At 39.6% G+C, this 27877-nt stretch overlaps 2 protein-coding genes across 3 annotated transcripts in view; one reads left to right on the forward strand and one right to left on the reverse strand.

Moving 5' to 3' along the window:
- Positions 1-27877, reverse strand: part of LOC145497159 (uncharacterized) — a 171838-nt gene that overhangs the window by 89615 nt on the left and 54346 nt on the right. The gene's annotated exons all lie outside the window — the stretch shown is intronic.
- On the forward strand, positions 426-27868 carry LOC145497152 (uncharacterized). 2 transcript variants are annotated; one of them, XM_081476952.1, is made up of 22 exons: positions 426-1835; positions 4584-7371; positions 8640-9892; positions 12848-12925; positions 17055-17237; positions 17485-17601; positions 17713-17805; positions 18374-18550; positions 19027-19077; positions 19466-19575; positions 19797-19876; positions 20492-20610; positions 20784-20902; positions 21318-21418; positions 21511-21584; positions 21945-22082; positions 22763-23352; positions 23574-23657; positions 23740-23807; positions 24703-24848; positions 24957-25131; positions 25347-27868. In XM_081476952.1, exons 2-22 carry the CDS (start codon positions 4878-4880, stop codon positions 25805-25807), a joined length of 6711 nt encoding a protein of 2236 aa, XP_081333078.1. In that variant the 5' UTR covers positions 426-1835; positions 4584-4877; the 3' UTR covers positions 25808-27868. The 2 variants fall into 2 exon arrangements, with proteins under 2 accessions (XP_081333078.1, XP_081333079.1); XM_081476953.1 differs by having other exon boundaries at positions 426-1690.

Genomic DNA, 27877 nt, shown 5'->3' on the forward strand with positions numbered 1-27877 from the left:
CGATTTTCAACATAAATTGTGAAGACTCTGAGATAGAAGAAAGGGCTGTAGAATGCAGATTTTGGGGCGACCATCCTTCCATAGATTTCTTCGTCTGGCATGCCTATTTTCAGAGCATCTGTGTTGGTCTACATTTTTTTAATCAACCCTAGGCGTAACATTCTTGGCTAGAACTCAGTTTCGGGGGGACCTCAGAGTGACAGACAGCTCAGTGGCTTAGGCAGTGACCTGCGTGGGCATTCAGGAAATTCGTTCCACAATTCATGGAGTTAACAAAAACAACAACAGTCAAAATGAACTCTGTATGGTGAAAAAACCTTTTACAGCCATTCTATGGTGACAGTTTTCCTTTTCCTTAATTAAAAAGACAAATTTTTAATAACATACAATTTAAATTTCATGAAAAGAAAGAAAGAAAAAAAAAACAGGGATTTAAAGTTTTCTGCAGGTTTAGAGTTTGAAAAACAAAACAAAAACAAAATTCAAGCCAAACTGAAAATCGCGAGGCCCAAATTTCAGGTATTTCCATATGGTATCCATTGCTATCTTTGCTGTATATCGTTAGCGTTCGTCACATGCCAGTGAATTCCTGTCATTGGCCCAATGCTGTTACAGTGCACAAAGCAGTTATTTAAGGTTTCCCTATGATCTGAGTTTTCTTACATGCTTTTTAAAGGTGGCCATGCTATAAATAGATGATGGCATGCAGTGCCCTCTTAACCCGATTTTACTTTTTTACCAAATGTGAATAGACAAAATGACTTAGTTCGGTGTAAAACATAAAAAAACGCGAATAGAAAGTTTCCTTAGCACTATTTATTGTCATTACGATGTGCAGAGTGCTTTTCCTTATGGACTTGCAGACGTTAACAATTACCGTCAATAAGGTCGTCAAATTGTGAAAGAACCTGTACCCCTCTCGCATAACACAAGCAAGCTGAAGATACACAAAATGCATCACAGGACTTGTTAATCCTCTGTCAGCTATTATCTGATTGGCTGACTGTCATACTGTTGTAGAAATAAAAAGAATTGTGCAAGACCTAGATTCGACAATGCTGAGGAAACACTCGCTCCTACGCACAGAAGCAAAAGCGATTCGGAATGGATCACTTTGTTTGTTGCAAGTGGCTGTTTTGAGAACCCGTCAAAATTTGCTCGCTGAAGCGTTTAGGTCCGTTACCAAGTTACAAGGCTTCAACCAAGCTAGATGAGCACAATTAACAGTATACAGGGCAAACAATTCTCTAATCATTGTGTTTTCAAAACACTTGCCCAGCTTTTTTTTTTTACTTCCGGCTGAACAGAGCTTCAGCTTTCCGACCGTGGAACTACTACAGTTAGTCATCACGAGTTTCCTATTATTAGTCCATTATCTTTTCTTCGCGTCAGAACATAAGTTAGCAATTACTCGTTGCTATTTTAAGTCACAGTGCACTTTACGGCCTATCAACATTTGATCTTGTTTCAATTAACGACTTGATACTTGAATGGTCGTATGCGAGGGGACCATTACGCGTGCCCTAACCACAGAATGAATGAAACGTGTCGCTAGTCGACTCTTCGCTTCTTTAACATTTAGCTTCTCTATCTGGCCTTTAAGTGTTGTTTGGTGTCTTCGTTCTGCCCATCAGATGCGCCTTCCGAGCGTTTAATTCAAGGCAGCGGAATTCCTTCACAATAGGCAACAGTGAGTTTGAAGTTTGCTCTGTTTATCACGAAGTGATCGTCATAGGGGACTGCGGGCTATTTTGGGTCCCAGCCAGTAATTCAGCAGCTCCTAAGAATGGTTGAAAGAACTCTAGAACTGTGATGTTTAACCATATTTAACCGAGGTATGCTATGAATCTGCCAGCTATTGGGGAACAGATAAACTGGAACGTTCTTGAGGGGCCATTGCATAGAAGATACTTATAAAATGTCACAATACATTTCTACACTCCCTTCACTCGTTCTCGATGGTTTATTCGACGTTTATTTAGACAAAAATAGATCAAATTTAGCCTGTTGTGGTGAGCTTTAGTTAGTCTCCCGATATTTACCCAGTTGATGTACTTGACAGGCACCAATTGTGACTTTGCTACAGTTTAATCTTGCTGCTAATGGATACATCTTTATTGTAGACACCTCGCGCGTTGTTTTTGACGCCTTTAGAATACCAAACCCCAGGGGCTATTATTGTTACAGACACCTTCATATAAATACAAACCCAGGACCTGCAAAGTCTATTCCTGTACTATCTAGAGCTCGTTGCTGGTCATGTTATGTCCAATTCTGTGCTCTTGGGACACGGTACAAAAATCTCGATATGAACTCTTTTATTGGCCGCTAAACCATTTATCGCTGGGGCGCTCTTTTATTTGCACTCATTTTACAGATTTATCTTTGAGTCCAATACTTATCTTCGGCGTTATCTCGATCACCTTTATGACACTGCGATATTTTTATCCCGTTTTGTTTGACTTGGCCTTCAGTGCCCTAAAAAAAACTCGGGAAGTTTGTTGAAGTAATAAAGAGATGGAGGTGAAGGCTGCTGCTACACATGAAACGACAATGTTTTGTACTGTTGAAATCTAGCTTTTCCACAGCTCTCTTGCAAGTGCTGTTTCTAAGATCAAGCTGGATCGACTGAGGGCTGTCAAAAAAAACCGTTCTGATTACAGTACATAATTATTTGCATTCACTTCCCTCATCATGTCAAGATCGAGAGCATATTTTCGTTCCTGACACATGACTGAAATTTTATTCGTCTATTGCCATTGTTGTTCCATCCGCACAAAAAAACATATCGCAACTCGTTAAATCCGCATGCCATTAAGACACGCGCGATGGACGCGCGTGACGTGATGCGCATCATATCGCCCGCGATCACTCGAGTCGAGAAGTATTCAAGTTATGCCCGGCAATGTTTTTCAAATGCTTCTGCTTTCAATGCCTCTCTGTTGCATGGGCTACGTGAAACCATCGCTCGAGTCACGGATCAATCAAATACGCAAGGTCACACTGAGGCTTAATTATGCGAGCTCTTGTTAATAAATTAACAAAGGGAAAAATAAATTAACAATGGCAAACCGCGGGGAGGAAGTTTAGAGAAAACAAACATTCAAAACAAATAAAGGACTAGGGAATGTGCGAATATCAGGTGTTTTTGTAAACTTCAAGTCACGCTAACCTGTAAGAGCTGGTGGTTTTGCCGGCCTGTTTTATAATGTGTGGCGCATCTAAAATAGAGTGAGCCGCGGTGAGCCGTGCAAATCTGTGTCAACAGCGAGGTAACAATGCGAAACGTAATCCTAAATGCACACAGCTAAGAATGAAATACGAGCTGCTAAAGTCGGCTACGATAAACGACCAGTTAATATATAACCACATAACTGTTTTAATTTCCCCCCCCCCCCCCCCGGGCAATACCCCAATGGGCTGGATATCTGTAACATAACAGAATGGCAAAGGGATAACACAGTGAGGAATTCAGACGTGACGACTTTATTTTTGAACAAGACAAGTTGAGGTTAGAGACAAAAGTGGTTACGATTTCTTGTAAGGTAACATGATCCAAGAACCTCTCGGAAGTACTGTACTTAACCAATAACCATTTTTTACTTAATCAGTATTTTCGTTAAATGCATACTTGTGAAAAACAATTGATTTAGCAATTACACTGTAAGCACTTTATGGTGCCGATGCAGACTTTCCTACATTCAGTGAAGCAAAGATTTTTTGTCACCCCACGCCACACATCAAGGTCTCGTCTTTGTTTTTATTTTGTATTTGGGTCATTTTTTTCCTCAAAAGACGAGTCTTGTCTAAGCCACTTAGTTAAAGAGTTGGCGAAAAGAAGCGACAAGAATTTCCGGGGAATGAAAACTCTTCAATAGAATAGTGATTGATAAATAATAATCTACTAATTGGTTCGGTTTTTGGCACAACTAGCCAATCAAGACGAATAATATATCTTTAATTAAGCCATAATAGAGCGTAGACGTTTAATTGTGGTGCAGCGTGAATTTGTTTTTCCTCAAAATTAACACTGATTGGAAACTCGCTAACGATTGGTTTTCTGAAACAATGCTTTGCGCTTAAAATGAGATCCAACAAAAACAGAATGCCTTTGTCTCGCGAGAAGAATAGCTTTGACACCTTTCTTTGCAGGTAGTGTACTGCTAAAATACTGCGTCAAAACATTGTTTGGTCGGATGAAGTACTTTTTCCACTTGTTTGCCGATGGGCGCCTTTGGGACAGCTTAGTTGGCTGAATCTTTCAGAAGCCTTTTACGTGTGTATTTCCGGTGCCTTTTTTCGCCCACAATTTGCCTGCATTCAATGATTAAACTTGCAGAATTAACCCGTTAAATCTGTTGAGTTGTAAAGTCTTTTAGCTTCAGCAGACCTCTGTGATCGGATACAACGCAGTCTATGCGCCCACGGTTGTCAATCAAATGCGCGCACCGGTGTTGAGTTACTACCCCGTGCGCTAAATTTAGCGTAACAGATAACTTCACTATGAAGGGTAAATTTATGTACGCGTGAGTGCGTCTAACCTATAAAACATTGTGACACAAATTTTTTTGTTTCCCTCGAAGGTTTTTTGACGTCGTGGGCGCGATTTACATGACACAAGTGTGTGTGTGCGAGCTGGAAAGACACTGTGTTGGTCTTACTCATCAAAGCGATCCTGACCTGTTGGAGTTAAATATGCGAATGAAGGCAGTGTAATGTCTAGGAATCTTGAGCATTGTTCGTTGAATCTTGGCGTGTGGAATCGAAGATCTGTTAGTGGTAAATATTTTAGTGTTATACATCTGTGCGCAGTGAATTCGACGAACGACCACGGACATCTGACGGCGCAATTGAATTCCTACAAACTGTAAACGAGGATGTCCACTCGCCCAGCACAATTTGACGCCGAAACTGGCAGATCAGTTCCACCGAGCGCGACACAGGCGCGCTCGAGAAGTGAAAGACGGCACGAAGGGAGCAGAGAAGGGCGAGGAGCCCATAGAGCTCGGATGGGAGCTAGTGAAGTGGAACCAACGGAAGTGAGCATTTCGCACAAAAAAGCGTACGGGAAGACGAGTGAAAAGGCTCAATTAAAAATCTCCAAAGCGCGCACTCATGGTAGTCATGTTTCTAGTTCTGCGGTAAGTGAGGGCCCGCAGCCATCGCTGGACTATGTTACACCGCACTTATCTGGGAGAAACACACAGGATTATTCTCCTAAATCGAGCTCGAGTCTCTATGCTGGCACGACAGCCGATTCGGAAAGAACGAAGTTCATGGACAACATTCCAGGGATACCAGCAAGTGAACAGTTGACTCAGCGAGGCGACCGGGCCGGCCGCACGCTATTTCCGCCCCCTTCAGTTTCCAACTATGGACAAAATGCTACTTATCCCACTGGCCTTTCATCTGACGTGAAAGGTTTGCCTAGAGACACGATTAACAACAGTGACTTGGTTTTCTGCAAAGCTCCAACGAACAGACACTCGAAATCGGTGCGTGTTAAGGGCCAAGCAGAAACAGAAATGCAATGGAATGCGACTCAGGAAAATAGCTATCGTCCCCGAGACGATCAGAGAAACAGGCCTGCGACGAACGAACTCCATTACTCGACAAGAACGCGAGGAAGGCGGAATAAAGATGGCGGCAGCATTGTTTACAACGATGTAAAGTTTTCGGGATCGAGCCGACAAAATATTACGAGACGTTCGACTTCTACCTCGTATTCGGAGTCGCCGACAGACACCCAGGGTTCATCGACAGAATCGGAAAGCGATATCAGCTCATCCCTTGACACACCGCTTAAGCGCAGACGGCGCATTAGGCGAAAGCCGTCCAATAAGTCGATTGGCTCAAGTGTATACGGCGACGACAACACCAGCGAGTCCGAAAACCAGAGCGTCAGTGAACCGTCCGACACGAGCAGCGCAGCCTACTCGCAGAGGAAAAGAAGGACGCAGTTTCCATCGGATGAGCCTTCCAACGTAGCGCCTCTTGTGAGCTACAAGGAGCTCCGAAATGCTGCTAACAAAATCAGGTCAAGTAGTATGACTTCTGTGAGCTCACTGGAGGGAGCGGGACTTTCTAGCGACCCTTCTAGAATCCAGTCACCGTTGTTATCTCCAAAAGGGACTAGCATAGCTAAAGTCAGAAAAATCCAAATTTGCTCGTTTACTTCGTTTGCCGATAGTCGGTTGAACGACAAAGAAAACCTGCCTCAAAGGAGGAGATCTACCGAGGAGAGGGAATCGTTTAAAATCAGGGGGAGACCTCAGACTGAATCATCTTCCAGAGAACTGTCCAGGGACAGACCCCCTTTGACAAGACAAGGTTCAGAATCTCCATCACTGTCCAAGAACCCGTTTAGCCTCAAATCAAAGCCATTCGTGCGGAAATCAAGTAAAGACTCACTTTTCAGTGACAGTGAATGCAGTAATATTGCCCCTGATAGAGGGCATGCTAGCACCGTGTATGATGTTCCTGTTTTGCAGGAGCAGGAGGCACGCTGCAATTCTGCACCCCCTGCCCCTGTGCCAATTGACACCAGAGAGTCCAGATTGTATTCTAATCTGCCTGATAGTGAACTAGCTTCTCCGCGAAGTGCATTTGTTCCCGTAAAACCTAACAAAAGAACTATTAATGACCATGAACCAAGCCCACCTGTATCTGCTCCTGTAGCATTTGCAGACTCGCGGCCAGAGAAGGGTAATTCAACATCAGCCGATGTTTTATTACAGCCTGTGCCAAGGCATGGTAATCGACCTCTTTCTATTGTCCAAGAAACAGATGAATTTGTGGATATACAGGAGGATGATAGTTACGCGGTAAAAAAGGTTGAAAAAATGTCCAAAAAATCACACCTATCGAGGAGCTCCCCTGTAAGGACATCACAAGATCATAGAACAACATCACCTTCTGCTGAGGACACTAAATCTACGTTACGGAGATTATCCTACGTTAGGGCTCAGAAAAACTCTGCAGAACTCCCCATGCAGCCTCTAGCAGTGCCGCCGTTGAACAACAATTCCAATTCTGATTCTTCACCGTCCCATTCGGCAGTACCATCCTCAAGGAGGTACAACTCAGAAGAAAACAGTGATACAAAAAGAGTACTGAAAGAGTTTGATCCAGTTGACCCCCATGAAACAATGAGAACTGCGGCGCCTCCAGTTGTCGCAGAGGGTGACTTGATAAGTTTTGATGATGAAAATAGTGAGGTGAAGGAGCCAGTTAAAAAGAGGACAAAAAGAATCTCGCGACCTAAAATACCAACAATTCTAAGTGGTGAAGAGGAAGAGGGTACAAATGACATGGACCATTTTGAAACTTCAAGGGGTATGGTAGAGGAGGGCAATGTTTCTTACAACAAAGGTAATGAGTCTAAAATGCTTTTCGCTGCAAGAGTACATAATGTTGTTCTTCTTGCCAATTACTGGGCACATCTTTTAACAATATATAGTCAAGAGAAGTGTAACGGTACATCACAACACTTACCCCTGTTGATTATTTCTTTACTCTCCTCACTTGCCTGCATGAAAATATATTGATTTTGTCAGGAGAAATTATATGTGATCATAGTTGAAAATTGAAAGGTCAGATATGTTCTTTCAGACTGACTTGATGCAGCACTAACCTTTTTCAGTTTAGCAATTGCACAAGTACAACAAACTGTACATCTTAAGCAGAATTTTCATTTTCATTTTTCATTGCCATACAGTGAGGATGGAAAGGAAATTTAAAGGGAATTTATGCTGATGTGAAATTTTTCTGTAGCACTGTACTATCCATGACAGATTTCCCTACACATTATTATGAAATGTACATGTTATCAGTGGTAGGATTATGTATATGGCTGCATCTTTGGCGATATTTGCATAAACTATAACAGAGAAAAAAATTAGGTGTAAAAATTAATTAGAAATAAATGACAAAGAAAAAAGAAGAGTTATATCAAACAACAGAGTAGTTTTAAAAACAAGTAGGATTGTTCTTTTGAGTTACTCCTATCGAGTGCTTTTGGAATTTTCAAACAATGCTATATTTAATTTCATTAATGGACATTGTGTTGTGGTCTGTCATTGTTTCCCTACAAAACACAACAACTTATTTAAATTGATTTAAGTTACGTGCCACAGGCGTAAGTCTATTTATACAAAACCCAAGATTTGTTTTCAAATTGGTTAACTTTCATTTAATCACATTTCTGCAACAAAGATACATTCCTAATGTGATTGTTAGTTGCTCATTATCTTGAAGTGGAGTATTCATGCAGCAAAATTCAAATGAGATTCTATACTTTGCATACTTTTGAGATAAGTCAAAATTGATGACCTTTAAATCAATTTGCATTAAACATCAATGGCACATCTTGATTCGGTTGTTGTCAGAAAAGCTTTAGTTTCCAAGTTAATGTCACTTGATGCTTTTAAACTAAAAGTGTAGTCCTCTAGCTCTGTTATGTAGCTTTTTTACCAAAAAGGGGTGTCCTTTTCTCTGGTTAGTTTGTGCCGTAAAAATTGAATTAAAACTGAGTACCTAATTTCTTGTAGCCATGAGTTTAGTGTCAGAGGTATTTGTATCTTTCCCCCTTCATTGCAGTTATGTTGTTCATTTTCTTTGTTTTCGTCCATGTTTAACAGAAATTTCAGGACTGTTTGATGGATCAAACAGAGACACCATTATTGCGCATGACACTGATGAGGACAGCACTCCCAGGGCAGCTTCCGATGCTGAAGAAAATGACGCAGCAGATTCATTGGGCTACAACGGTGGCAGTGAACTGGACCAGGGGCTAGTTGATTCTTTCTACCATAGTAAAGATGATGTTTTTGAGGATATTAGCCAAAAAGTTTCCCCCAGGAGAAGATTACAGAAAAGGGCTTCCCTGCCATTGATTAAAACAGAACTTTACCAAGATGAAGCTAAGAAAGTTGAAGATGTACCAAAAATGGAGGTAGTACCTGAATCACCAAGTTTACGGAAAGCAGAAACCATCAGTGATCTTAGTTTAGATCAGGTTTCACGTCACCTCAAAGTGATTCCGTACGACAATGGTGATCTTAAACAGCATACAGACTCGTCATTTCAAGATGATAAGAGTTTAGAGAGCTGCAGTCCTCCACCCGGGTCTGTACCTTCACCAAGTCCTAGTCAAATAAGTTTTGATGCACTGTCTTTAACAACCAGTGGTTTCAGTGAAACCCATTCTGAACAGGTCAGCACTGGGGATCTCAATGCCGTTGATGATCTCTTAGGTATGGATGCTGCAGCTAGTGTTAAGTCCTTGGATGCGTGGCGTTCCCAAAGTGACCCTAGTCATGGCACTCAGTTAGAGGATACCATTGCTGAGGCGGAGCTGCAGGCACATCGCAACAGTAACAGTGAACCTAATCTGTCGGGAGAAAAATTAAAGGAAGAAGCTGAACAGTTGGCCAAGAGAGTGAATGGTGGAAACCAAGTAGAACCAAAGAGTCATGGGATAACAGAACATGACGATGATGATAATGATGATGACAAAGATACCTCTTTGGCTGAGTTGAGTCCAGATGATGGTTGTTATGAACTGGACAAACCTGAGCACCACACGAAACCAGTGCAGCGAGCCAAATCTGCACCAACACCAACCACGCCAACTACTCCGAGGTCGCAAAGAATAGCAAATTCTTTTGCGGTAGAAAAGGCTCAAGTTAAACTCAATAAACTGGCAGCAATGGAAACAATAATTGAAATGCCACATGCTGAACCAGCTATCATTATAGAAAAGCCAAAAGTTGAGAAAAAGCGAAGTACCGCACTGGAAGGTAGCTGCACCTCTCCGGCAGCCATACCAAAAGAGGACAAGAGGAAGCTGTCAGTGACTAAAGAGCCAGGAAAGGCACAGAAGTCCAAACATGTGAGTAAAATGTTGATACTCTAGTTTTTGTTTTACTCTACAACCTGTATATCTTGTATACACTTGTATATCTGCCTCTTGCACTCCTAAAAACTTGGAGAAAGAAAGCACACATCAACTGTAAGTACAACCTTAGGGTACTCAACAAACATGGTGTTACAAAGGTTTCTGTCTTTACCACATGTAGAGTTATGTCTATGGCTGGTGTCAAAAGTTCTCTAAATTGCAGTATTTGAGGTCTTTTGTTGTCTTTGAGTGTAAAATTTACATCTATGCATTCTGGGAAGCATGGCCCAACAGTTAATAATGTTTGTTTGTGTGGCAATTTATGAATTAACAACAGCAGGTTCATTCATGTGATAACTTTTAAACCCTAAGTTAATTGAAACACTGGAGGGTAGGTTCCCTAAGGGTAGGAGAAGAGGAGAGCAGCAATCTACACTGGCCAGAATTACCTTGATTTTAACTTCACCTAAGTTCCATTTAGCTCCAGAAAACATTCTTGGAACATAAAAACACAGTAGTAATTTAATAAAAAGTGAACAAGTCTATTAAGGTAACAGCTGTTGAGCAGGAAATGATGGCATGGTTCACAAATGTCAAGCATTTACTGAACATTACTTATTAAATTTACACTTTGCACCTGTTTTGTGTAACTCTATTTATAAAATGGAAAAATCTTCCAGAGAGCTCATTAGAACAAGAAAAAAAAGTCAGCAGATTTATTGTCACAAAGATAGCAATACAGCCTAGAGTATTAATTTTGTCATCTGTGCAACTAAGAGGAATAATTTTTTGTATCATAACAATTTTGTTGATATTTAAAGTGAAAACAGAATTGAGTTGTTGCTGAAGTTAAAGTGCCTTTTTGTTTGAAAACAGACCTGTTCCTCATAGAAACAGGAATTTCTTGTAAGAAGTTTAATTATTCTGACCGATGATCAATAAAATTTGTACAGTATGTTAACACCCACATGTGCTAGCTGTTTCATGACTTCATCCTGGCTGTTTTGTAGGGAGCTTTTCAATGCAATCCAGGGGGGAAAGAATTAGCAAATAAAACCAACCATGCATGTAATAAACACAGTTAATAAAAGTGGCAAAAGGAGGAGAGTGTTAAGATCCAAACGGTTTCTAAATTTAGAACAAAACTTTGCTTGCAGCCCTCAATTAAGAGCTTAATAGCTCAAATTAAGACATTGTTGGCTGTGGGAAGGAAAGAGTTTTAAATGGATCTTAAATGATGGGAGGGTTTTGGCTATTTCTGTGCAGTAGATTTCCCAGGTGATAAGGCAGTCTGCTCATGAAGTCGTGCTGATTAGTTGCCAAATATTACAAGCCTTTTGATTGATGATGTCGATGTTGATTTCCATAATGTTTCCTGTCTGTGGTTTGTTTCTTTGTTGTCAGTAAACAATGTTGTTAGATATGTTGTGGTGTTCAGAAGAATCCTATACTTCATAGTTAATAGGATTGCTTTTAAATGCTCTGTTCCAATTAAAATGATGTGTAAACCCAAGCTTTGATTTGTTTCCCTAGAGATTTTGCTGTCATCTGGACTATGCATATATTAAATACAATTTTATAATGCTAATGTAAATTCACTATACAGGATTAATTGCCATACATGTACATGTTAGTTTGTACAGTAGTTTCCTTAAGAAAAGAAAACAGAGACAATTACTCCATGTCACTGCAGTGGAATCTACAGTTTTTTTGAACCTCCATGGGAAAAGAAAATTGGTTTGAAAAACTGGGTTTGACTCAGTGGAGGGGAACAACGTTTGGTTTGAGTTATTGGGATGTAAGAAAAATAGAGGGTTTGAAAACTTGTGACTCCACTGTGTTCATCAAAAGGCACAAATTATGAGGACAAGTTTTTTAAGAAAATTTTATCAGCACTTTCCTAGAGAGGAAAATAGACATGTACATATGTGTATGAAAGCATATTAATAGTTATCGGTTTAGCATGCATTGGATCAATGACATCAACAGAAAAATATTAACTAACCAGAGGAAAGTCTGGATTAAAGTATTCCATTTCCAAGGCCAAGGTTCAAGATCACCAGTTGAAAGGAAAAATTAGCAACATGTTGGGAAAAAAGCAACTGTTGATCATTTCTACTAACAAGTCTAAATTACTGAAGTGATGTAACCTGCTGAGCATTCTTCATGTAAGTAACATGAAACTAAATGAAAGGATTCAGTTAAACTAAGATTAGTTGGAATTCTAGATAAATCCTTATTAGCACTTTATCTTATTTTGGCTTCGAATTGCTGCAAGTACTGTTGACATTTTGCCCATAGTTACGTGCAACATCATATCTAAGAAAAAAAATTACTGTATTTTAAAAAAGGCATTCAGAAAAGTTAGGATGCATTCAAAAGTAACTGATGTTTGTATTGCCAGGAACAACTCTTTCAAAATAATGCCAGCTGGAAACTTGATGTTTTTTAATAGGAATATTTGTCGTATTTCTCTCTCATTTTTAACAAAATCACTTATTATATTTGGCATCTATCCACTTTGGTGAGCTTTTTTTCATTTTGTTATTAGTTGATACCAGTTTGTAGCAAGTCTGATGCAGCTTTTTGACTCAGCCAAGAGACTCTTCAAAGTCTTTTCAGAATTTAACAGCAAACTCATTGAGCATCATGCTCAGAAACTTGCCACAAACTATTTTTTCACAAGTATTTGACAATTTTTTTCCTTGTATAGTTGATACCAAAAGAATACATTTCTGTATCAGTTGTGCACATTAAAGGAAACGAATACCAGTTATATGTGAATGAATGATGCTTTCAAGTCTTTTGCAGTATTTTTTGTCATTTGAATGTCGGTTTTGGTTGTACCATATAAAAGGAATATAAATAATTATACGTTTTTAGAAGTGTACTGTGTCTTTATTTGAGGTAATAGGCTCTTACGTATATAATGCTTTGCTTTTTCTCTAGGACCTGAGAGCTCATGTACTGAAAAATTTGCTGGACACGGAGATGTCTTATGTGCAGAACCTTCAGTTCCTTGTTTCGGTAGGTTTAAATGGTATTAGTTATAATAGATAGAAAAGCTAAATTGTGATGTATTTTCAAAATTTGGTAGCTTATCAGTGCAGTCTGTGACCATCAATGTTTAAGCAACTGAGAGTATTTCAGCTCAACATAACCCCCATACCTCTACAAGTCCAGTGCTTTTACTCCCAGGATGTAGAACTGCACCATGAGAGTAAAATAATTTCATTTCCCCACCAGTAACAGAAAACACGAGTTTCTCCTCCTTGTCATCATTTAGAGGGGATAATATTAAATTATCAGCTTGGAAAATGTTATATGATTGTCTAATATTAACTGGTGTTTTTTATCCAGCTTGTTGAATTCACATGGTTTATAAAAACCAGTTTGAAAAACATGTTTAGTACATACAATATTTATTTAAATGCCTTTGTCTCTGGTTGGAAAATAATATTTACAAGCAAATTAATCAATCTAAAACTTATTTGAAAGTATTTTCATTTTTCGTTTTGAAAATTGGTTGTGGTACAGTGCATTCTGTACTTGTACGAAATATTTTGTAACAGGCTGTATTCTCTAAATTTGAAAAGATTTGTTTTTAAACATATGAAAAATATTTGTTAGAAGATTAGGGATAGAAATAATGAAAAAGACAAAAACAGATTAGAGGATTCCTTTTGGGTTCACAGATCCTATAGACCAGGTGTTTAAGCAATAAGAGATAAATAGAATTTATCAGAAAAGAAACATGCAAACAGTAACTATGAAAGATCATCCAGTGACTTCAAATAGGTGAAATTGCATTATTCATCTACAATAGCTGTATGAAAGTTTTGAAATGATTATAAAGGATAGTGACTTATACTTGAAGCCACATTGAAGGAGGTTGCATTTGCCTTTAAACAGAGTGTAATCCAATTACAGGCACATCTCTTCACTAGAAAAATTTAAGCCAAAGTAGGTATTTTGAAGATTAACATGCATAACCAAGACGCTTGACAACTGTTGGCCTTTTAAGCTAAGACTGGGATCGTTTTAATTAAAAGAATTTAACCTCTCGAGGATTTGTGTGTTAAGAGGGAAGATTTGACTTACTTCAATGATTATCCTGTTATTATTTTAATGGTTAATTGGTCTTATCTTAAGATAGGTTTCAAACAATTTTCCTAAGAAGGTCATAATGGGCTTTAAGTGTATAAGCCTATTTTTAGATAACAGATTCCCAATTCTTGTGATTTTCCAAGACTAAGTATAATTGAACTTTTGATTGGCGTTTTTGGTTAACCTGAAATTGTAGACAGGGATAACAAAATGTTGTTGGAGATATAAAAACTATGGATTGACTGTTATGAAAGAAATGTGTCTTAAATCACATGATTTTGCTTCAAAATGAACCTCTGTAAGAAAACGTGTTGAGTCATTGATTACAACAAGGTTAGAATACCTGGAATGCCACTCATTGTGAAACACTCTGGAAGGTGAAAGCTAAAGAGTATTGTATTGCAAATGGGATGAGAATTGAAAAGATTGATAATGGATACCACAATTAGCTGAAGCTCTCTTTACATAAGTGGTCATGCAATCCCCTTAAAGAATGCTACCGTTGCAGGAAATTTTCTTATTTAATGAGACCTTACGTAAACCTTCAAACTGGTGTTGTTTGCATTGAAAATGGCTCCTATCATTTTCCTTGTGTTTGGATGCTCTGAAACAATTAGCATTATTGTCTGCCCCTCAGAGTGTTGGTTATTTTGTTTCCGTTTGCAGAGTGAAACCTTTGTCTGTTTGTTCCTTGCATGTCTTCATTTCCTGTTGACATTACAGGTCTACCTCTCAATTTGTTTTGTATTGTTTTCACATTATCTAGTATGAACTGGCTTGAGAGCTGGGAAATGACTAAGTCAATGAACATTGCCAATCGAACCAAAAATGCGGAACTCAACCACTGTTACCATCAGTAAATAAGATGCTTTGATTGAACTGCTTTTTCCTGTGTGTAGTCATTGAGACGTTAGAGCAAAATGGTCATTGTGAACTGAATGCTTTGAATTCTTGTGGCATTGGTGTTACTTTAAAACACAATCAGTAAACCTTGTTCTAAAAAACATCTCTGTTATTAATATACTTCAACTAAGTTCTTTGTGGTTTGTAATTGTCACTTTTGTGTAAATTGCACAGAAAACTAATCTGCTAGCAGTAAATCAAGTGGGCAAAGTGAATTTTGCTTAGAGTTTTTTTATTAGTAAGGGGGACATCACATTTAAACACGTCAATCATGTATTGAATTTGTTTACAGCAACCATGTCAGTACTCTTATCACAGTGCATTTTTTGCAACTTTTAACACATGTACATGTGCACACAAGGACAGATGGAGCACTTAGCCATGGACCATTTCGAAACACCTTTTCTAGACAGTACTAATTACTGTCTGAATAAATATTGACCTATAAATAAGTTTCACTAGTGATGTCCTTATGTGCGAACATGCACGAAGCATTGTGACTGATGAGAGAGTGAATAAATTACACTGAAGACTGAGCACTAGCCATGGACCATTTCTAGACAGGAATAATTACTGTCTGAATAAATATTGACCTATAAATACATAGCACTAGTGATGTCCTTATGTGCCAACATGCATGATGCAGAGTAACTGATGAGAGACTGAATAAATAAATGTTGCCCACTGAAGTTTTCTGATTGAGGAAGTACTGCGTAGCGTTAATGCGTGGAATAATGTGCAAAGTGTTAGGACTTCTAGAATACATACTAATTGTGCACTAGTCTTGCATACAGGTTTGCGTGTGGGTATCGCGTGAGTGCCAGGCCAAATGGTTCATTTTTGTTTTCATTTCCGTCACCTTTTGACCAATGACATTACATGCTGTTTAGAAATTTCATACCTATTTATAGACATATCAAACCTTGATGGAACTGTGTGTCATTTCTTTATCATGGAAAGTTTTAACAAAATTTTGCAGTACATGAAGGTCAACATTTGAAATAAAAAAAAGTACCATATATCACATATGGTATACTAGTTATTGTAATTACGGAATATTTTTATCGCGTTTTCAATAAAGTGAATGATGATGATAACAATATATTACTAGACTAGTCTGTTTGGTATAATCACAGAGAAACCTTGACTGGATTTAAGCACTTTAGTACATACCCAGAAACCTTCACACGTCTGCTGCTGCAACCCAGCCCTAAGCCTGCTAACAAATCTGGGTGCCTGCCAGTTAGAAACAAAAAATAGGCAAACAAGCAAATTTAGAACATAACAGTAGCATATCAAAATGCTTTGCTAACACTGATGATACCATGGCAATAAGATTAATTTGCTGCTTCTCTTTGCATGATTTATGATATATTCAGTTGCATTTTTGATGTGAATTGCTTTCCAAAAGCAAAAGATCTGCCTTACTTTAATTGTTAGGAAATGGACTGGGTACATTTGCATCGGGTAAATTTGCACGTTTTGCTTGAGGTCTTTATCGGTCGCAAGTAGGGAACCAGTCTGGGTTCATTTGCCATAGAAAAGTGTTAGAGATCAGGGACCGAGTCTTACATGTGAAGTAAGGGTTCACTATATCAGAGAACTTATTGATTTTATATGTGTGGTTCAGCATTGCAATCGTCTATCATAGCATACATGACATGGGACATTTTGCTCAAATGGGTTATTGTATACCCATGAGGAGGGGAGGGGAGGGGGGGAGGGGGACTCCCTTGTGAAAAGCTTGAGGATGCTTGTTGGAAAATTTGAATTACCAGTAAATCCCTAAAGGAGACCAATCTGAGTATAGCTCAGGCTTAGTTTGATCACTAAAAGATACCACTTTAAAATGGACATGACAGCATTTTCTAATTATTTCTTTGTGTGTAACTCTAAAAGATACCCTGATAGCTACAAATGGCGGCATTTTGTCCTGAACATCCTAAGCAAGACCAAAATCTGTGATTTACACTGCTAAGCAACACAACAAGCACTCTGACTTTTCCACATGGGAGACAACCCCAACCCCATCCTCCCCCCGCTTGTACATGCCTGTAATTATTTATTGCGTTATCTAATAAAGACTTGTCTAGGGGAAAGTTTGAATTTACTGACCTAAATCAATATTGTCTGATCATTCTGACAGAGTTATTACAAGGCACTCAAGAAGCAGGAGAATGCTGGTATAGTAGAAGCTGCCCAAGTGGATGAGATGTTTTATCAGATCCCTGAAATCCTGCTGTGTCATGAGTTTTTCCTTCAGCAACTGCAGGGCAGAGTGAATGAATGGCATGACAAGCAAAAGATTGGAGATATCTTTGTTTCATCGGTAAGACATTGTCAAAATAAGCCATTAGTAAGTGTGCACTCAAAGCTGTGGCGACAACTTTCTGTACATGAAACTTCAACATCAGTGACACACTCAGCTATCATCTTGTGTGCCACTTTTTTGTCCTTACTGCATTTTCACATCATCTGTTTTCTATTAATGGACAGCTACTGGCAACATGGAATCTACTTGTAAAGCAGTTTTTTTGTGATGGAACACTTGACATTTTCTCTTTTTTTGTTTCTAGTTTACCAAGTGTTTTCTGGTGGATGCCTACAGCGCATTCATAAATCACTTTCTGCAAGCCAGAGCTGCTGTAAGGGTAGCCACAGTAACCAGGCCTGCTTTTGTGCGATACATGGAGGTACTGTTAAAAAGCATTTCAGTTGCTTTATTGTTCAACTACCTAACTACTTTTGTATAATTCCTTAAGCCCAATGAATGATGAATCTCACAAGTGCATGCTTATTTCCAGCAATGTTCCCGAGATCACAAAGAAAAACTGACCCTTCAAGATCTGATGATCATGCCAGTGCAAAGAATACCAAGATATGAACTAATACTGAAAGTAAGTAATAATAAGAACATGGTCAGTGTAAAACGCAGTCTACAGACCCCAGATTAGACTGCAGACCAGGGATAAAATGCAGACTGAGGGAAAAATGCAGACCAGCAGTAAAATGCAGACTGCAGACTACAGACGTTTTAAGTATGTATTGTGAATTATTCAAGCTAATCACTGTGAAAGTCTGCGCTCTGGTTAGCCTGACTATCACTCCTTTTAGACTGAATATCACTCTGTTAAGCCTGAATATCACTTAGGTTAGCCAAAATAATACTCCGGTCAGCCTGTTCACAGTTAGCTCTCAATGATGGAAATGTAAGCGCTATTCAGTTAAAAAGTTTATGGTGTACAGTCTGCATTTTTCCCCTGGTCTGCAGTCCGCAGTCTGCGTTTTACACTGATTGGTTAATTACAGTAGTTCTACATTTTTTCTGTATTGATGAATAATATGTAATAAATTTTATTTTATACTTGAACTTTACTTCATAAATACTGCTATCAAAATTTAGCTACATGTTCCTTTTGAGGGAAAAACAAGCTCAGTGGAAGGTTTTTTCATCTCCTATTTCAGGACATGATAAAACACACTCCTCATGATCACCCAGATCATGGAAGTCTTCAACTAGCTTTGGGAGAGATAAAGACGCTAGCCGATAGAATGAACCGAGGAGAGAAGGAGGTCGATCAAGCAGAGAGGGAGGCTGAGAGACTGCGTGATCTTGAAGCAACGATTGAAGGGATGACAAATGTAATTATGAAACATTGTCTTGTTTTGTATAACTTGATGTCTTTAGCATTCATTTTTCTGAAGAATTAGCTGTGCTAAAAGCTGCATGTAGCAAAACAAAGATGTAGCAAGCAAAGATTTTAACATTGAGCAGTTCCAGAAAATATCTATACTCCCACCACAGAAGGGATTGGAATTTCCTGGGAGGTTGAGGGTTCTGTAAGACCAAAAAATTTAAAGAAATGTAGGAAGCTTAATTGAAATTTCCAGAGTGGTGGGGGGTCTTAGGAAAAAATCCTTTCCATGAGGAGAGGTATGGATATTTTCTGCAACTACACATTATGTGGTATAGGGATTACAACTAATAACATATTGAATAAATAGGCCTCCAAAAGCACAATTATTACATCTTTAAATATTTAATTGTTTACTTGGTTAGTTACATGAATTGAGTTAATTTTGAAATGTTTATTAAACGAAAGCTATTGTTTTTACAGCTGGTGACATCCACACGGCGGTTAATCCGCCAAGACCTGGTTGCTGAAGTGGTAAGACAGTATAAAATTAGACCTTAATTATGACAAATTGTGTCTTAACTTAGGTATACAGCTGAACCTCCGCTAACAGACACCTCCTGTAGGTGAACACCTTCCATAAGTGGACACATAAGTAATGGTCCCAGCCACATACAAACACTGCATTTTTGACCTCCCATAACCGGACACCTCCCTTAAGCAACACTTTTTCTCGTTACGAGGGTGTGCTTATGGGATGTTTGACTGTATTTTGCCTTGTTTTAAACATCAGAGGGCTGACTAAAAATTTTAGGAAACAATGAAGTACAGCAGCTATGTCCGATATGCTCACCTACAGACTTAATAAAAATGTTAGTAGAAATGTTGCCTTCATGTATCTCATGGATGTTTATTCTAACAGAAAGGAACAATAACCAAGAAGGACCGATGCCTATTCTTGTTTAATGATATGCTGGTTTGTGCAACTGTCAAGCGAAAGGCTAATGCTCTCAGACGAGGTTCACTAAGCATGTAAGTTGATACAGTATATAGATTTTATGTTGATTAAAGGTCATGCTATGTAGCAAATGAATCAAGGCAAAATTTGATGGTGGAATATAAGCATCAGAAACAAACAGCATGAGATTGTAACTAGAGAATACAAAAATATGTCCATGTAGGAAGTGTGCCAGTGGAATTTTTGGTTGATGTTATTTGAGCTCTGTCCAACTAATTTCTCCATTGTTGGTTAGATTTTCTGGCTCTGGCACTGAATTCAACAAGTACAAACTACTCTGGAGACTACACCTTGATAGTGTGGAAGTGTACAAATGTGAGTATTTTCTTTTCCAGCTAACGTCTTGTATCTATGTTCTAGTGGTGTAGTGTCAGCCTAATATTTATTTTACTGGGTGTAAGAATTTCAGCCTTGTGAAGCCCCTTTTTTCTTGACTAAAACACTTACATTTGAAACTCTCCCAAAAATGTTTTCCATTCAGAGGAAATATATACAGACAAGAAATGTTGGCACAATTTTAATTTTTCCCATTTTAGTTTGGAAGAATCTGTGTCCTGTGCGGATTAATTAGTGTGCGTATGGTTTATATTGTGGGAGGCGCGGTGGCCTTAAGCGGTCTGCGTTTGAGCCATTGTGTTATGTCCTTTACTTAACTATCACATTGCCTCTCTACACTCAAGTGTATAAATGGGTATGGGCAAATTTAATGCTGTGGGTAACCCTGTGATGGACTAGCATCCAATCCAGGGGAGGGGGGTGGGATAGAAATACTCCTAGTCACTTCATGCCACTGAAACTGGGATAAGCACCGGCCTGACGGGCCACTTACCTCGTATATATGTATACAGACTTTACCTTACCTTATATAGTTTATATATTATTATTCAAACTCTGTTGATTTTAATTTACTGCCTTGTTACTTTTGCATAGCATCTCCTGAAGCCCAGAGACGGAATAGTCTAGAGAAGCAGTTGGAGAGACTTGACAATGACATGTCTTTACTGAGCAAGATCAGTATCTTGGCTGACACCTTAGCAATTTCACATATGGTAAATATTGGACTTTTGAAGATCATTGCTTTTATCTGATTTTAAAATAAGATTCTGTAAAATCAATTTTAGTAAAAAAAAGACTATTATAAGACTATTACAAATTACAAGGACCTGTAGAGTATTTTTATGTTGTTGTGAGGGGTTCAAACTGTTTTTATTTTGCCTTTCAGGCCCTAGATGGAGCTATTCGAGAACTGATGAATGAAGTCAATCGGCAGATTTCTGAGAAGCAAATCCCATTACAGCCTCCTACCTCCACCAAGTTAGAGCTGCATGTTACTCAGTCAGAGTAAGTAGGACAGAAAATATGTCTTTGATTTCTTGCTAAATCATATTATAATCATGTTTCAACAGCCTCATGGGTTTCATTAACATTTTCAGAAGGAGGGCAAGTGGTTTTCACAGGCGGCTAGACTTTTTGAACTGAACGCCTTTATAACAAAAACTTTCCTATGGTTGGTCAAACCAGGTGGGAAAAATAATCCTCTTAGCTGGTCAATTTTCCTGGTGCTGGGCCCTCAATGAAACCCCTGCAGCATGCATAGCAAGTGCTCACAACAGATATCTCAACTCCTCAATAGATCCCTCCCCATTTTGTACTTAGAAATTCCAAATCCTTTTATACCGGGTGTATTTCTTAGGATATGTATCTTGTTCTCTTCTGTGAATGTAGGTAACTCAACATACATTGTCTCTGTTTATAGGGAAGATGGCCCTGAAGAAAAAGATTTTCAGTTTTTGTTCTTGGAAACAGAAATTAAGAATTCCTGGGAAGCATACTTTGAAGATGCAAAACAAAAGCTTGGTAAGAATTGAATTTTGAGAAATTTGTTATCAATTGACTTACAATTTTTCTTTTTTGCTATTTAAACTTTGCTTTAATTCTTTTTTTTTTAGCCTATGCCAAAGACATATTTCCTCCTGAGTTTCAGTATTGTATTCCTATTAACAAGACAAGAAGTGGAATGCAGGTAACCATTGATATTCCCCATAGTATAAAAGGCCTTATGTATGATTATGTCACATGCTCATAATTCATCACCGAGCTTCGTTTGCAAGAAATTTTCTCAAGCCTCTTGCACCTTTGTGTTGTTTTCACAGGGGTGTTCTTTTCCTCTTTGCTGCTTTGGGAATTTGTCCTTGATAAAATTTGCAATTTGCAGTTTCAAACCAAGGCTTGGTGGTGAAATTTGCGTCTTAGATCACATCATGCATAAGGGTTATTTGGTTTTCTTTTGAAATATATTTTTTTGTGGTTTGCTGAATGTTTACCTTTAAAGTCTTTCTTGTTATTGTTTCTGAATTTTTTGGTTTGTTTGCTGTTGTTTTAGTTCACTTGTGCCTCACCCTGCCAAGTACCACACATGCTTGACAGAGGAAATCATTGCGGGTCAGGAGACGTTTGGGTTTGTAACAGTGATGGTTACGTTGGACAAGTGTGTATTCTCAGAATGGGAGCTCAGATTCAGGTGAGAGTTGAATTTTTTTCTGGTCTTAGTAAACAAGCAGCTTTCTTTACTCCCTCAATCCACCCCTAGTTCGTCAGGTACTGGGTAAAATGTTTGGTGGTGGCCTCATTGATCTTGTCAGATTGACCCCAGGCTGCAATGGATCTGGAAAATTCGCAGTTAATTGGTGCAATTACTTTTGTGCAATCACTTTGGGGGTTAGTGGAAGGTTCTCTGAAATGTTGACAGAAAGATTGAAGGACAGATTCTAAATCTTACAGATGGGAGGGTAGGCGGGAGGAGTGGCGGGGGAGGTGACTATGACCCCTTAGCCCTTCCACGAACTCAACCTATCGTGGAACCATCGAAGATCTCACAGATACAAAACTTACTGCTTTCCCCAAGGCCACTTATTAAATACTTATTTGTTCACAGTTAAAATTACGTTATTATCCTTTCATAAATGTTATGTTTTTAGGGAACATTAATTCATTAGTAAAAGGGCTGTGCTAGATTTCTGAGTAGAAAGGTTATCAAGAACTATCTTTCACCATTAAATTCAGAGGGTAATTTTACATTGAATTCTTGCAAAGTCTCCCAGCGCATGGTTGCAAGGGTATTGTAGATGAAGTTTCATTCATGTAGTAATCTTAAACTAATTCTAAGCTTACCAATTTCGTTTTGTTCTTTTTTTTTTTCAGCCGTTTGGTTCCATAACAGTGTGTATGTCTCGAATCCTCTGCATTTCACCTGTTCCTGGAACGAAATTCAGCGGTTTGGAAGCACTCCAGTCCGAAAACGAAACCAAATCCGACACTCAGTCCATCTCTCTGGGAAGTGAGAAGAGCAGTAAAGGAAACACAACGCCCAAAATTTCACGTTCAGGTTATGCCAGCGACGAAGATGTCACCGGTCCACAAAACATCATGGCGTTTGATAGCAGTTCCGAAGACGAGGAGGGACTGGGTCAAGAGAGTTTTCTTGGCGGGAAATTCACCGACGGAAGCTCGCCGTTCGACGTCGACGGCCGACTCAGTCCCGAAGGCAGTAGTTTGGGAACTACGGGAAGTGCCGACGGCTTGGACAGTAGTCAAGACGAAAATGTGTTTGAGTTCGAGGAAAATGACTCCAGTTGTGACGAGATGAAAGCTAAAGGATCCCGTAAACACTCGAAGCGGAGAATGGGGTCTTCTCCCAGAGCCAGCCAAGATCTCAAAGACAGCCTGTCGGATATTGTGAATTTTGACACCGATGAACCTTGTACTGTCTGGCTGGGAACAGAGGACGGATGGTATGTTCTTGTCTTCTTAACTAGACTTTTTGCGTGACATTAACGTGCGTGATGGATGGATTCACGCGTGTCACGCAACCAGCGTTTATATGGTTAGATTTCTCCTCGTCTTGGACAATCAGAAACAATGTATAGGTCCAATCATATTAACTAGTCAAGTGTTGATAAAATATTAATTTCCATTTTTAATTCGACTAAACTTTTGCATTTTGCTTTTTCAGTATTTTCGTGTATCCAGCAAAGGAAGCGCAAAACAAGAAATCAAAGTTAAAGCTTCAGCATTCTGGATCCATCCAGTGTATATTGTAAGTATCGCCTGGTTTGCCAGTCAATAACCATACGCCATTGCGTTGTGTACATAGTTAATTTGTTGAATATCTGTTTCAGGTATGTTGATAATCAAGTCTTCATTTCACTATCAACGGGTCACTTGTACATTTACAGAAGACCGCCAGGTGAGACTTAAAGTATTTGACAATTTTTTTTTGTAACAGTTAGACCATGATGTCTGAACAGTGACCACAGACGGAAATAACCCGATTTATAATTAATCAAATATTTTCGCTCATCAAAATGTTTTGTGGACTCGCTCGGCTGCGCCTCGTGAGTCCACAACATTTTGACTACTGTGATGACGCGTATCGTTGTCGATAAAAGTACAGACCACGCTAAACCACATTCGATTTGTCAAATCTGTTCCTCGAAGCTCACAGTTTTCTCCGAGCTACGTCCTCGGAAAACTGTTCGCTTCTCGAATGTCCGCGGACAAATATCCGTGCATATTTTCGCGTCAAATGACATTAACGTGCGTGACATTGTTTATGTATAAACTGAAGTAAAAACTTGCCGCAGGTGCCAATCGCGCGAAAACTGTTAACGGTGCTAAGCGCGGGAAAACGTGAAACAAGTACCAAGCGCGGGAAAATATTTACCGGGGTTCAACCGGTGGTAAGCGCGGCTGATGAAGCGCAGGAAAACTCGCTAACTCGTATTTAACTGATGCTAAGCGCTGGGAAATATGAACCCTGTTCCAAAGCGCGGGTAAACGCGTGTAAAACAAGTCATGATTGGCTGAACACAAGGTATGTGTGTCCTGATTGGGTGAAGAACACTTAATGAGTATGAATTTTTGTTGTTTTCCTGTGGCTTAGTTGTAAGACCATTTTGTACCGAACACTGGTAGAATCATCTAAATTTGCGCCACCTAGGCGTTTCATTTGCAGTTTGCGCAGGTTTTAAAACAAGCTTCAACCAGTCTGCCACCCAGCTGGATGGTTGTACCATGTGACCAAACCAATGTAGTGCAATGCATACTTTAACCTGCACTGACGCATTTCATTTTGTAATCAGGTTGCGCCTGGGAAATAGGCAATCCCGTAATGCTTCACATCGGAGAGTCGGCAGCAGTCTCCTGCATGACAGCTATTCACGGTCGATTGTGGTGTGGCCTGGGCTGTAATGCTGTCATCGTCAACACAACTACTTTAGCAGTCGAGGTGAGACTGTCATTTCAAAGTTTTCTGTATTGTTTGAAAAGCGATGGTTAATTCTGAAGGGAAGGTGAAGCTGATTTTGTAATGCGCATATTTTTTCTTTTCTCTCAGACGTCGTTCAGCTGTAGTTTGGACAAAGACCATGCTGTGTACCGCATGGCTAGTTCTGGAATGGGAGTGTGGGTTACGCTGCAGAGCTCTTCTGCGGTGAGATTGTTTCACGCTACGCGGTACGAGTGCTTGGCAGATGTTGACGTGGCCCCACCCGTGCACAAAATGCTTCAAGGTAAGACTGCTGGCTTATTTTGTAGGTATGCAATGCGTCCAGAGTATTTGCGACGCGTGCACCGTTGAATCTTTGATAAAGGTAATATTGTGTTGTTCCAGATTGTTCTTCAAAATGTTATCCCTAATTTAACCGTGCTTTAGGGGAAGAGAGGTAACTGTAAATGAAATACCGACATATGTAGTTCTAAAGCTTGTGTATGTTGTTCTTGTTAGGTTCTGATGCGATCATCCGTCAACACAAAGCAGCCTGTCTGCGCGTCACAGCTCTGCTTGCTTGCAAGGACCTCCTCTGGATTGGCACTAGCGCAGGCGTAGTTTTAACATTACCGCTGCCAACAATCACCGCCAGCACTGCTTCTCTTCGTAACTGCCCCTCGGCAACAGCCTCCTTTCACGGGCATACGGGACATGTGCGTTTTCTCACTGCTGTCGAGGTCCCAAGAGAAGGAACACAAGACCACACCAACGATAAAGGGTCCAGCACCACAATAAGCACCACTCTAAGTACGTCCCCTTCGACTCCGAATGCACCTCATACGCCGGGCTCTTCCGCGGCAAGGGACGTATTGATCATCAGCGGCGGAGATGGCTACGAGGACTTCAGAGCAAGCTCCGCCAGCGAATCCGCTGGACGAGATGACAGCACTAATCATCTCCTTATTTGGCGTGTATGATACTTGAAGCGGAAACAGTCATGCTAAAATCCTTTCGCCTGACAGGATGTTGCCTAGCAACGTGACGTATCCAGAGAACTATAAGCAACAGACGCATGACTTTCGGATTCCTCGTGATTGGCCAATTAGAAACGGAGCACTTCGGATTCTCCACAAGTATTTGCCGAAAGTGGCGTCGCATCCGACCCAGTATGTCGATGGAACAAGACCCGAATTCTAAGTTGTAACAATTGACTCTCCAAACGATTAAGTAATAATTAAGAGTTAATTGTAAGAAGTTGTAATCAATAGAAAGCAAATAGTTTGTCCACTTTTTAGGAGATTTATCATATTCAAATGCGTTAGATTTTTCACGTTGTGGCTTAATCTTGAGTTAATGTCGGGTCAACATGTTCCCTTGAAAAATAGGAGTTATTATAACGAAGGAAGACAGAAGAGTAAAGTTCGGTTCATTCTCCAAAAAGGTGACTTGCATAAGCATTTGAAGTAAATATTAGAACGTGGAAAAAGAGAGGTATTTTTTAAAGTCAGTTAATATTTTTGTGAAATTGTACATAGCTCATGATTGACCAAGTGGTGTTTGTTGGACAAAAACAAAAAAGTCAAACGTTCGGATAGAGTAGAACCACAGTAGTTTTATTAAAAGCTGATCATGTACATGCAAATTTGAGCTTATTTTCCTAACAGGAAAAAAATATGTAGAGGTATTTAGACACCGCTGTAAATAAAGATCTTAGAGCAAAAGGAGCGACTTAAGTTGTGTGAATGATTAAAATTATTTTTAGCTTACAAAGGTTTGCTATACTACTGACTGTCTAGAACCTAAAGCCAGACGAAATCGTAAATTATTGACGTTGACCCAATCTATCTCGTACTCAGGCCATTTTCTAGTGGCCTTTTGCCTCTGTGTCATAACGAGTATTCACGCGAAATAATTCGTATGAAAATGTGTTTTCCCCCCACGTTCATCTTCGTGCTAATCATTTAACATGAACAGTTTTGCACGAAGTCTCGCTTTAAAACAACAGCTCGGAATTCATTGGTCTATCCCCTTGCGCCTCCCCTTTCGACATTCACGTGACAGAACATGACGCGCGTGTCGTTGAACGCACGGTTGCGGTGTATTAATTGCTAGCAACACGGCAAACAGTATGTTTTTCCATTTTGACCATGATTATGTCCTCAAAGTGGTATTCTTAAGGAAAGAAAACTCAATGGCACCCTATGGGGCCGTGCCAATCTTGAAGCTCGTAATGATAGGCTCACTTTCCGTCGCTCTCTCCCGTCCCGTCCCCGAAGGTCTCCCCGAGAAGCACGGGCTCCTTTCCCTAGCAGCGGCCGTTTGTAGCTGCAGTTTATGCTTTCATCTTTTACAGTTTACTTCTTGTTTTCACAATAAAATTAAGTATCTCGAGCTCGTTGCAGTCTTTCTTTTTATGTTCCTTAAAAATGAACTCGAGCGCGTTTCTTGAATTTTTCTCGAGCTGATCTATCCAGCCTTCCTCTTAATGACTTGTGTCAATTTACCTCCAAACGCTAGAAACTTACAATATGTTTAGAGTAAAAAGTAACAAAACCGTGAATTTTTTACTCATCACAAAGAACGTCGAACGACATGACGTCCAACGCCAGAAACCAGTGAGCAGTTTGTTTCGTCACGCCACGCGTGTCTGCACTCAGGCAAAACGCCATGCATGCGTTATCTTTGTGTTATTGTTGAGCGACCTCCTGTTGCTCATATTTTTGCTTGGTACGCTAAATATTGTTAGTCTTTTATGCTAGGTTTAATCTGTATTTCATGGTGGAGATGCAGAAGACGAGCGAGAATATTCTCGATATATGCGTAGCGCGACGTAAAAGTTTCGAAAAGGTCATTTAATTGAATTTCATGTCACGCAATCTTGTGTGAGGCCATAGAGTAAAACCCACAGGGGAAACGCAAAAAAGATGGAGACCCCAGCACACCTGGAGGCGCACAAGAACGATATAGTTGTAAGAGAGACGGCTCTAGTGGCGGGACGTGAAACAGACTGCTCAAAACAGGGTTAGGTGGCGGGCGCTAGTGGACAA

The sequence above is a fragment of the Orbicella franksi genome, chromosome 9, assembly GCF_964199315.1.
Source record: "Orbicella franksi chromosome 9, jaOrbFran1.1, whole genome shotgun sequence".
Lineage (NCBI taxonomy): Eukaryota > Metazoa > Cnidaria > Anthozoa > Scleractinia > Merulinidae > Orbicella > Orbicella franksi.

What these genes read in the sequence shown, in the direction of transcription:
- LOC145497152 (XM_081476952.1), top strand. Translation starts at nt 4,878, where the DNA reads ATGTCCACTCGCCCAGCACAATTTGACGCCGAAACTGGCAGATCAGTT. An exon ending in ACCTTCAGTTCCTTGTTTCG is followed by an intron (nt 12,926 to 17,054) that starts GTAGGTTTAAAT and finishes TCATTCTGACAG; the next exon opens with AGTTATTACAAGGCACTCAA. An exon ending in CTGGGAACAGAGGACGGATG is followed by an intron (nt 23,353 to 23,573) that starts GTATGTTCTTGT and finishes TTGCTTTTTCAG; the next exon opens with TATTTTCGTGTATCCAGCAA.